Source organism: Oreochromis niloticus, linkage group LG5, assembly GCF_001858045.2.
Source record: "Oreochromis niloticus isolate F11D_XX linkage group LG5, O_niloticus_UMD_NMBU, whole genome shotgun sequence".
Taxonomy (NCBI): Eukaryota; Metazoa; Chordata; class Actinopteri; order Cichliformes; family Cichlidae; genus Oreochromis; species Oreochromis niloticus.
Window position 1 is genome coordinate 14,296,714 of NC_031970.2, and position 12,035 is coordinate 14,308,748.

The window sequence follows — 12,035 nt, forward strand, 5'->3', positions numbered from 1 at the left end:
ACTTATCCCGCTTACGGTAAACGCTCAGGTGCAGTTTTGTAGCAATATTTGACAAAAAATATATCATAGAAGAGGCACAACAATTAGTTTCTGCATCCACTGACGAGGGAATCAGCTCAGAATAAAATGCAGCAATGCATTTTGAGAAGCTTTCATTAATCACGTTGCTGAATTGGAGCATTTCTCACTATGTTATCACTCTCTTCACTTTCATTTAAAAAGCACAGCTGAGTGCAACAAGAGGACATTCGGCAGCAAAGTGTGTAAAGTCAGAACCAGAAGGAGAAAATAAGAAAATCAGCGGGCCACCAGACTATTGCACAAAGTGGCATTTGTGCTTTACGGCATAAAGTTACTTCTGGAATGAACTCCATTACTGTGAGATTCACTGAGCCCTTGGACCTTAGTTCAAACAGATGACGAGAAAAAAATGCATACACTGATGACTGGCTTTCATATTTTACATTAACGTAATCCTGGAGAATCATCTCAGCTGTCAGTCTGTCACCTAAATGGTGAAACCTGACACCTGAGTTGCTAGATAACACATGCATGGCCTACATAAGGCTGTGTGTCATCAGCTGGGGCATGTACTGTAAGCATGAGTTTATTTATTGTTGTTTGTTTTCTAACTATCAGGGAATACATAAAATCTATTTACATAAGTCAAAGCTTGTTTCCCACTTATGTGTTAAATTAAAAGGCTTACAATTAAGGATCAGTCGCCCTTTTTTTTTTACAAGTTACAACTGTTCTGGTTTTCCCAATTATGTGGTGGCTGTTTCATTTTAAAGGGGACCTATTATTATGCAGTTGAAAATAATCCTTATTTATCTTATACTGGGTGGCCCCTGAGTTGGTTTGCCAGTCTGCAGGTGCTTTAACTCATGTCCTGTTCAGACCACTTTCTTTTAAAGCAGTTTTTCTCCTGACTGAGCAGAAAAAAAAACACTGCCTCAAACAGAACATTTAGAAAAGTGTGAATCCAGGGATTAATTGTACATACCCTGAGCTCAGTACTTAAACCTTCCCCATGTTTAAGCATAATCACACCACCATTTTAACGGTATATCGTACATATCCGTCTTCTGTTTGTTCAGCTGCTCCTTTTAGGGGTTTGCACAGCGTGCCTTCATCTCACCTCTTCACACCTTCCATTTCTCTCTGAATCCTCCTCTGTCACACCAACCCTCCAAATGTCCTTCTCAGTGGTTGTCCTCTTCTCCTGCCTGGCAGCTCCATATTCAACATCCCTTGTGCAATATATCCACTATTCCTCCTCTGCACAGGTCCAAGCCAACTTGCCCTCGACTTGCCCTTCTAATATATGCTCATTTCTAATCCTGTCCATTCTGATCAGCCCCAAGAAAAATCTCCAGCTGTGCCTCCTATCTTTCTATTAGTGCCACCATCTCCAAACTGTAAGTCATAGCAGGTCTCACTACCATCTTGTAAATTTCCCGTTTACTCCTGCTGCAATCCTTTTGAAACAAATCACTCCTGATACTCATCTCTCCCCTCTTCACCCTGACTACACTCTCTTCTTCTCCTCTCTTGTTTGGGTGGTGAACTCCAGGTATTTAAACTCAGTCACCCTTACTACCTGTTTTCCTTTCAGCTTCACTGCTACACCTGTCTCTCTCTCTCACTCACACACATATTCTATCTTGCCTTTATTCAGCTTTATTCCTCTTGTCTTGAGTGCATACCTCCACTTTTCCAGACTCTCTTCCACCGTCTCCCTACTCTCACTACAGATCACACTGTGATCCTAGTCCACAGAAATGCCTGCTTGACCTCATTTATCAACCTGTCCATCAACACTGCAAACAGGAAGATGCTCAGAGCCAGTCCCAAATGTAATCCCACCCCTCCCTCCTCTGACCCATCTGTCACTCCTACTACACACCTCACCACTGTCCTCGTGACCTGCTACAGCCTCACATATTTATCTGCAATTCCTGACTTCCTCGTAAAATGCCACTCTTCATCTCTTAGTACCATATCATATGCTTTTTGTAGATTCACAAATACACAGTGTAACTGACCTTCTGCATATTTCTCCGTCAACATTCTCAAAGCAAACATCATCATCAGTGCTCTTTCCTGGCATGAAGCCATGCTGCTGCCCACTGATTCTCACCTTAATCATGTGATGTAATTTTGTGGTTTCCATATTTTGTCACCTCTATTTGACAGTAAATGGTAAATATTATATTTGTCATATGTAATACTTATTCAGAGCTCAATCTAATCCCAATATGATAAATTCAATTTGTAATATTACACACAGGATAAACATTACTGACCAAATACAGAGTGCAAATATACTACTATTGCTTTTTTATGTGGTGTTTCACTTCTGTTCAGCTTCAGTCCTCTGTTAAAGTACAAACTGTTCCAAAACAAGGCAGCAGTGTGCTGTCAGTGACCAAGCTAAGCAAACAAACAAGCAGAACACAGGTCAATTTGCAGAAGTGTTAAGAAATACTTCCACGAACCAAATTCTGTATATTAGAAAATACGATGCCTGGAGGTTTAAGCATAATACGATCTATGTGTTGTGAAATGAGATTCTGAAAATCAAAGATAAAATCTCCAAGATAAACCCTCACATACTAGTAACCTGCAAAGGTTTACATGCCTATACAGGTATACGCTGAGGAGCCAAAGGTAACTGTCTAAATTTCAGCCACAACATAGTGTTTTAGCTATAAAACACACTCAAGCCAAGCAATTTCTTCTCCTCATCTGACCATCTAAACAAGTAGTTTTGATGGCTTCTAAAATCCTTCAATTGCTTTTAGCAGTTCTTTTAAAGTAAATTTAAATCCAGCACAGCAGTGGGATGTATCCTTGCAGATAGGGCTACTGTCTTGCCTTCTACTTTTTCACCTGTTCTTTCTTATTGTTGTTAGAACAGTACCCTCGTTCCTGTGCTGTCAGAGAAGCATATTTGAATTGAACTGAAATGAAGCGAGAGAGAGGACAAATGAAACAAAGAGAGCAAGGGAAGAGGAAAAAGGAAGGGGAAGGGAAACAAGAAGTCAAGCGATTAAAAGGCAATTTAAGGTGGAAAGACAGAGCTAACCTGCAAACAGGATTTCAAAACTGCAGAGTGAAAATGGCTCAGGGAGGGAGTGAAGGCTTGAGAGAGTGTGTGAGAGAGACAATGAGACAGAAAAGGGGAGAGAGAGAATTAACCTGCAATCAGGCCTCTATTTAGCTGCAGTCAGCCACAATCAGCAGCCATATTAGCATTTAATTAGATGGAGAGCCACAAACCACGGCCTGTCGCTTCGCTCTGATTACCTCACACACTGCTTTCATGTTCCTGTGTGTGCGCACATGTGTCTTGAGACTTACCTGTGTATCTCTACGTTCATACATGCATACCTACGATTGCAAATGTCTGTACATATAAATTTGTTTGTCTAGACATGGGAATACGTCTATTTGTCAATGCACGAGTGCTCACAGAAGAGTGTGCTTGTGCTGGTAAGAGACTGAGCTTTCCTGTGCAGTGCTTACACCATGAAATGACTGCTTGAGTATTAGTTTGGATTCAACCTGAGTTCCCCCCCCCCCGAAAAAAAAACCTGCAAGGTTTAATCTACACAGAGCATACACAGAGCATACAAACACTGCCACAGCTTGTGGACCTTTGAGCTTAACGCATTTATTCATCCTCACTATTTAAGTAAATCTTACAACGATATTTTTTTTTTTGCAAAAAGAAGTGGAAATAATGGCTACATTTATTAGAAGGCATTGATTTCCCACTACTGATTTTTGCACCTAAGCAATTGTCTGTGTGAGAGAGAGAGAGCATGTGTGTGTGTGTTATCTGATTTTGTATAGCAGAATAAAAATGCATATAACTGTCTCTATTTATTAACCACTGACTTAAAACTCATACAGTACTTAAACCCAGATACAAGAAGCACTCAAAGAGTGACATCATCACTCCACTGGAGTTGTGTTTCATTTTCCACCTGGTGAAAGGAAAGACTAATATTCACTCCTTTTATTCAAATTTTTGGCACCAGGTTAACCAGTTAGACCCTGTCTGCTGCTTGGCACCGAGCAAGTAACGTGGAATTTGTTTTTTGTTTGTTTTTTTCTTTCCTCTCTGTTAACAGCTACCTACTGAAGCCAAAATCCTGGAGTTGTGGGACCAGAGGGCAGCTGGTCAAACGGGTGGTGGGCGGGGTGTAAGGGTTCACCTGTGATGGCGCTGGTTTTCCTGTGACAGGAGAATTTGGCCTCATGAGGTGGCAGAGGACAGCCAATGATTTTTTTGGGTGGTGTTAGTTACCCTCTGCGCAGCCTTCCTGTTTTCAGTTGTGGCCCCTGCGTACCAAACACCCAGGCAGCAGGAGAGCACGCTCTCCACTGAGGAGGAGAAGAAGGCCAGCAGCAGCTTCCGGTCCAGGTTATTCTTCCTCAGCACACGGAGGAAGTTAAGCCGCTGCTGGTCCTTCTCCAGGGCGTTGGTGTTGTGGGTCCAGGTGAAGTTAACAGAGTTGATCACACTAATGTGTGTGTGTGTGTGTGTGTGTGTGCTGTTGAGCAGGTGTAAGCGACGTGCACAATATTTCTAAAAACAGTCCTCTAAGCGCTGGTTTGGTTAGACACAGCTGCTGCATGTCTTGGTTTGAAAATGACTATGATTTACTATGTAAATAATTATAACAGGTGGTCTCAGCCAGTAATGGGTCATGTTCCAACTATTCCAATACTTCCAACTGTGTTTAAAAAAAGAAAAATGCAGACTACTGCCGATTGGGCCTTTTACCTCTCCTGTATGATTTAGAAATGTCTGTGACAAAAAAGCAGCATTTACGCTTTTAAATTCACAGTTAAAATGTTCTTAATGATGAAGATTTTATACATATCTCTGTATATGGGCCCGCCTGTTATTTGATCTAACAGCTTTTGGATCTATGGCTATCTCTGCAATGTGTAGGTTTCCACAAAAACAATAAAAAGCACTTCTGTATGTGTGTGGACAACATCAATAAGAGTTTGTCATAAAATGTAACTCCAAAAGGAGTTATATTGCTTTTAAGAGTTATATTTTAACAAATGGACCAAGTCTTCAAAACAGAGTAAGACATAAATAATTTAAGACTTGTTTTAATTTTGATCTCGTGTGTTTTAAGAATGATTTGCACCAAAAAGATGCATTATAACCAAACAAAGATAATTTCATAAAGGTAATCAAGTCATTCAAACAGCCACAACAAGTTGATTGTAAGGAATTGTGTGTTTCTCACTGTGTTTCTCACTGTTGTTTTTATGTTACGACATAGATCTTAAGTAACTGTGTAATCTTTTTTCAATTACAGTAATAATTTTTGTATTTTTTTTTATACAGGAACATTGTGTTCCCCATTTACATTCTTTATACCACAAATAAAAACCCTGGTGAACCCAATTTACCAGGATTTTGTGTATACTTATTTATGTATATATATAAATATATACATTGATATCTTTATATGAATTAAAAGCACTTTTGCCCTTTATGTCAATTCGTTTCCACATATGTTGTTACCCTTGATAAGATGCGTGGTTTCCTTTGGAAAGACAGTCATAACACAGTTTATCCACCAAAGCTCATTGTCCTCCAATGTTACTTAACAAACAAACAAAAGGAAACAGAAAAAAATGCATACTCTACCAAATAATCCGGTATGAATTGGGCTCTAGAAAAGATACTAGTAATGCAGTTTTCTAGGCAGGATTAATACGACAGTGAATCAGAGGTTACGTAGTTTGCAATAATACCAGTTCAGGAGCAAAATGCATTACATCATCTAATGCATCCAGTTTGAGGAATTACTTTATCCTACCAGCAATCTCATCAATGAAAGTGGATATAAGTGTGCATAGGCTTTGCTGTCTTTCTCCCTCTGCATAGTTGCAATAACAATCTGAACAATGAGAACCTGACAATGATACCACAGAGGCATGAACGTACAGTATATGTTGTATACAGCGCAGAGACAAACATATGCAACACATGATATACCTGAGAGCCACACTCAGTCATAGACACACATACAGAGATGTAATGTCGATATCACTGGTAAAGATTTTCACTTCTTTTTATGCATTTAACATATCTGCTCTCAAAAGTGTTAGAATAGTAGAAAATGCACATTATCTACCCAGAGTTCTGCCAAAAATCCAACACACTAATACCAGCTTACTCTCATACCTGACAGAATACTTAAACTGACAATGACAACCAAAGCCACAAGAGTCTCTGCAGACATGACATATCCATATTTATAACTTTAGCGCCTCTAGTGGGGCAGATAAAGACAGACAGTCTCAGAGCATGATTGCTTTTATTTTTAGTTGCTGTTCACTTTGTTTCAGTAAAAATTGACAAATTATAGGTCCTATTAAAGTAATATATTACTGCCTTTGTGGTTGCGGTGCTAGACACCCTTGAAGAAGTTGCTCTCTTAAATGTGTGGTATTTTTAAATGACCTTCTTTCACTATAAAAAATGACTGATAAAATATTGAATATTAAAAACTAAAAAAAAGGGGAAAAACTACCTATTAGGTTTTATATCAATGAACCCATGCTGAAAGGAGATTGTCCTTCAAGTTCTGACAGATTTTACATAACTCACTGCCTAACAAACACAGATAACGTATCTTGGAGGCCTGTGTTTTATGAATTAATCCATCAGTCATGTTGATGTCCTGTGCATGTTTGCGCATATGTGTGTGTGTTTCATTACCACTTACCTCCATCATCCTCATCAAAGGAGTTCATACAGGGGAAGTAGATAGCGAGGGCCTCAAAGGACGCTGACAGGCTGATGCGGCTCTGCGACCTCTCCATGTAGAGGCCCGTCGTCGGGCCCGGGTCGGCCGGCTTGGCCAAGCGCGGCTGGGCATTTTTCACGCGGAGTACGGCTCGCGGCGTCTTGGATGGTTGTCAGCTGCCCCCCACGGCAGATCCACTTCACTCCAAAAAGAACAGTCAAATGAGAGCCCCAAGGCGCTCACACCGACTTGAATCGGTGCAGAAAGTTACTTGCACTGAGTGGTGGCACAAGTTGACATGAAAGAAAGTTTTTGCTGTTCGTCTTTCTCTGTACGTGAAATTAATGTCCCCTGGTGCAAAAACATCATAGAAATCTGAAAACTTGAAAGATATACTTCAAGGTTGCTCACTTTTGATCAGGTAAATAGTTTCAAAGAAGGTTAGGTCTCTCTTTTCCTGTCATCTCTCCTCTAGTTATTGGCTTCTGGTTTGTTGATCCTCATGTGCATTGTCCTTTTCATGTCTCTCATGTCGTCAGAAGTCAAAATGAGAGTCAGGTGGACCTACTGACGGCACCGGATCTCACCTGCACCGTTAAAATGAGATCTTGCTCCTTGATTCACAGCAAAACTCCCTAAACTCTGCACTCTGCATGCCAGGCTAACATCCTCCTGTTTGTGCATTCAAAGCTCGAATTTCTTCTTTAGATCCCGGTGTAGAAAGGAAGATGTGGATGTGAGGAGATACTGATGGTGGAGGTGATGCTGACGCCCAGCAACGTGTTGCTTTACGACTGAATCAAAGCTTTTGGTTCCTGTCGCTCAGCACTGTTAATTCCTTCCTCTTTGTACAGAGCGAAAGCATTTCTTTCAGACAGAGAAACTGACCACGAGATGCCAGGAGCTGTTCCCAGTCTGCTTCATTTCCACGCCCAGAACATCAGTTGTAGCAGCAATTACAAGTGAGGGCAATCTGTTGCTTCTGCTCTGCTTTGAACTGTATTACAATTGATGTTCTGCCGTAAATGTTCTTAATTGTTTTCTGTCAGCATTTGTCGACTTCGTCCTCCTCCGTCAGTCCTGTGCCGCTCTGATGCCGTGCCGATGCTCCACTGACTGTCTGCTCCAGAGACGGGAGAGGACAGAGAGAGAGAGAGCGAGTAAAAGAGATGTGTGAGAGAAGGAGAGAGAGAGAGACTGCACTGTTAAACAGCTTGTGTCTGACTGGACTCATTCACTGGCAAGCTGCATGGAGAGGGAGATGGAGCGGGGGGAATTGGAGGGGGAGGGAGGATGGATGAGAGGGGAAAGCAGACACGCGGGGGAGAGAGAGAGAGCAAGAAGGCAGGAAAAAGGCGGTGGGAGAGGGGACAGAGTGCAGACTGTTGCCTGCAGCCCAACCAATCAAAATGTGGATGAGGGAATATGGGTGTGGCTTGGGGATTGTCGAGGAGATGTAGGGCAGTACAAGTGTACATCGTCTCTCACTCGTTCTCCTTATGTTTCAGCATATTTTCTCTTTTTTTTGAGAAAATATCACAAATGCACAAATAAAAGAAGCCAGCAGTCATTTTTACAATGGTAAAAAAATATACATCTTTCTTTAAATTCCATACTGAAAAATGAAACTGAGGTTTGATATTATTTAGGATCTTAACCCTCCTAAAGTAATCCACAAAAACACAACTTCAAAATGGCTCAGTGGTTGTACTTTTATTTTTCCTTAGTGTTTTTATATCCGGAGAAACCCTTAGGCATTTCTGTTTAACCAGCTGGACACACTAATAAGATTTAATTAAGCTTAATATGGATGTTGCTTGATCTATTCATCAAAAACATAATTTAGAAAAAAAAATATAAATATAATGTTTAATGTGGACTGTGGTCTGAGTTTAATTCTATTCTATTAAAAGATGCAACTATGAAAACTGCTGTTTATGTTATTTCTTGGAAATGAATTTGATGTTAAAGAAGTTGTAACCTGTGGCACATAAAATAGTCACAAAAACACAAGTGACTGCCCTGTTTTTTATTTACACTCAGCACAACTGACCTGACTTATGGTATTTCAGTAAGAGTATTTTGATATTGTGTAACTCCAACCAAGTAGGCTATATTGTCTAAACCTAGCCATGCAGTTTTAACTTGTCACGAAGAAGTTGACTATGCAACATTCTCAACCTCTGGGGATCACTTTCAATCACAAGGCAATTGCATAGGTCAACTTTTGGGAGGCAACCTGTCTCCAAAAAATCACAATTCAGGTCAGACTCACAGCAGTCACTCTCACCCAAGGTTTGGATAATTGCTAATTTATAAACACAGACAGATTCCCAGATTTACATCAGAAGGCAACAGCTTGCAGTCTTCACTGATTTATCAGTTATTAGCTTATTATCACAAATGGATTGCAGGATTCAATTGATGAGCAACTTGACTCCATTCGATCACAAACAGGCTACACTGAGAGGAAACTGATTCCATCTTATAGCCGTTTTACTGCATCTGAAGACACCAAAGTTGTTTTGAAAACAGCAACTTACTGCGTCAAAGCAATTATTTCAAAGACAATGAGCTGCACTGCAGTAGTCACAAAAATGTGGTCATAGTGCAGTCTCAGTCTCTAACCACTATTTTGCCTGAGTGTGACTGTACCATAACCTAACCATGTAGTTTATATGCCTGACCCTAACCATATAATTTTTTATAACCTCAACTAAACCACATAGTTTCATTACCTAAACCTAATCAAACAGGTTGTTTTTTTTATACAGGTGCCCAAACCTAAATGTGTAGCAGTGGCATTTTCATAAAGTAAGCCAGACAGATCATAGAGCAGATTGGTATTCTGTTATGTATTTTGACTGTCTCCTGCATGTTGATGAACTCTGCCTGGATATCTTCACCATTCTGCAATGCTTCCTGGCTGAAGAATTGTTGAAAATGACTATAGTGATAACCAAAACACTATATTTACCATTACATGACAAGGACTGAAAAGAAAGGAATTATTTAAGAGCTGTAAAAGTAGCAAAACCACACTAAACGCCTCAGTACTGTGTATTAATAGCCTCATTTAGGCGACTGTTATTATTTTGCAGAAAAATGTTTCCTGTCACTGTTATATGGATCAGTATGACTGCTGCAGATTGTAAAAGCTGAGCTAATTTTAAAAACATTAGAATCATATTCTGTAATATTTGTTTGTATGACAGGTTTGTAGTTTTTCCCAGAAGGACGTCGTACAGCTAAAAAACAAAAAAGAAAATAATAACAACAGCAAAAGAAAACTATTCTGAAATACATGAAGGTCCACACACAGCATGGCATGTTCTATGTGCTTTGGACAAATTTGAAAGGGAACTTTGCACAAACTACTTGTACAGAGAAACTACAAGAATGTATCATGCAATGGCAAAAGTATGCAACTATGTACTTTCTGGGCATATGCATACTTTTTTAAATACCAGAATGGGTTAATGTTTCTATGCTTCTAATAGGCTAATGTTAATATAAGATTGGAGTAATATCTCTGCATGTTGATCTTGACAGTGCTTAATTAAATTTGATTTCCCTTCTTGCATTTTCATGTGTATACGACTGGAAAATCCCAGTTTCAAAAAACACATACACACCTGTGTATGTGTGATGTGATATTTTTTATTTTGAAATTACAACTGTTAACAGTTAACTGAGTTATCTACAGGGACTGAAAATATTCATCAAAATTTAGTCCTGTTTTTTACATTTTTGCTGTAGAAATCTCTAGACAGTGCTTTCACATGCTTCCATATTGTGGCTATCCTGTTAGCATTGATTTCCTTGCTGTTGTCCTCCACATTTTATTTATTACATTAGTTTACCAATATGTCAATAAGACATGCAATCAGTCCAGCTGAAGTCTCCTGAAGAATCAATTGCACTGACAATAAATTTTTAATGTAAACAATTTAAATATTTGATTTTTCTCCACATGTAAATTAAAATTGGACGGGCTACAATTGACAGACATGTCTAAAACACTAATGAAATGAGCCCTTTCAGAGCTTGTGGACTTTTTAAACTAATCCATTCAAAAGAAACAGGGACAAAAGCCAATCTAAAGATATTGGATAGTAAAGTGCAACCTATGGGAGGGAAAAATACATTGCACTTAATGATGCTGCAAATAAATAGTTTATTGTGGAAAAACAGCAACGAGAAGGTTTTTCGCATAACATGAAGTAAAAAGACAGCATGAAGCCCCAATATAAAGGCGAGCATTCACATCTGCCAGGCGAAAATTGAAATGTACAGGTCAGTCGATATCAACAAGATCCAAACCCCTTGTACGGGCTTTCTTTTTTTAAATCTTTTTTTATTTTTGTTCCTCTCGCTGTGTTTTCTCCCTGCTTTTGTCCTTGTTTTATTCCCAATTCTTTTTCACCTTTCCCTTCTCTCTGCCCGTCTTTGTCTCCATACTGTGCACTTTTTCCCTCTTCTTGTGCAGCAGAAAGACAAAGGAAGGAGGCGATAGGATGTGAAATCCATGTTGCTTCACAGAGCTCCATTCATCTCTGTGCTCCTATAGTTAAAAGCCATAGGGGACACACACCCATAATGAAAACAAACAACACACTGCAGAGACTGAGTCACACAAGTACACAACTGCACAAAGGCAAAATGCGGTGAGTCATCTTTTTCACGTGTGGAAACATAAAAAACTGAAACGATACACAGATGTGCACACAAACACGAATACAGTACATACACGCATGCAGCCAGTGGCTGGCAGAAATGATCAAGTTGTTTATGCAAAAGACACCAGAGTTCATTCCACAATGTCAGTCAGACAAATGACTGGTCAGAGAACAAGGGTCACTAATTTATCACACCACATTTATGAAAATGTCAGAAGTGGCAACTCTGATCCGAACAGCTCCTGTAAACACACTGATTAAAGGAAAAACACCTACTTTCTGGAGAGTAAGCTATTTGCTAAAAGTGAATTTCATGCAGTCGGTAAATCTTTGCCGAGTAGATAAGCAAACATTACAGTGTCCCGAGTCAACTTATATGTTTTTAGTAAATGTTTGTAGGTCTTTCCAAATAAGGATGATGATTCTTTGGTCATTTTTTTCTACTTTAATCAAATTATATTCTTTGATATATACTTTGATATACTCTTTTTATTTTTCATTGACCTTATTCTTTTGCCAGTGTTTTCTTTAAAAATCTATTTCTCAATTTATGATTTCAATAGCA

At 39.4% G+C, this 12,035-nt stretch overlaps 1 protein-coding gene across 1 annotated transcript in view; it reads right to left on the minus strand.

Moving 5' to 3' along the window:
* The window catches only part of rims4 (regulating synaptic membrane exocytosis 4), a 50,460-nt gene extending 42,443 nt beyond the window's left edge, over window positions 1–8,017 (minus strand). The window contains exon 1 of the mRNA XM_019359152.2: window positions 6,771–8,017. Coding sequence (XP_019214697.1) covers window positions 6,771–6,867 — 97 coding nt within the window. The 5' untranslated portion in view covers window positions 6,868–8,017. The remainder of the gene's footprint in view (window positions 1–6,770) is intronic.
* Between the last annotated feature and the right edge of the window lie 4,018 nt (window positions 8,018–12,035).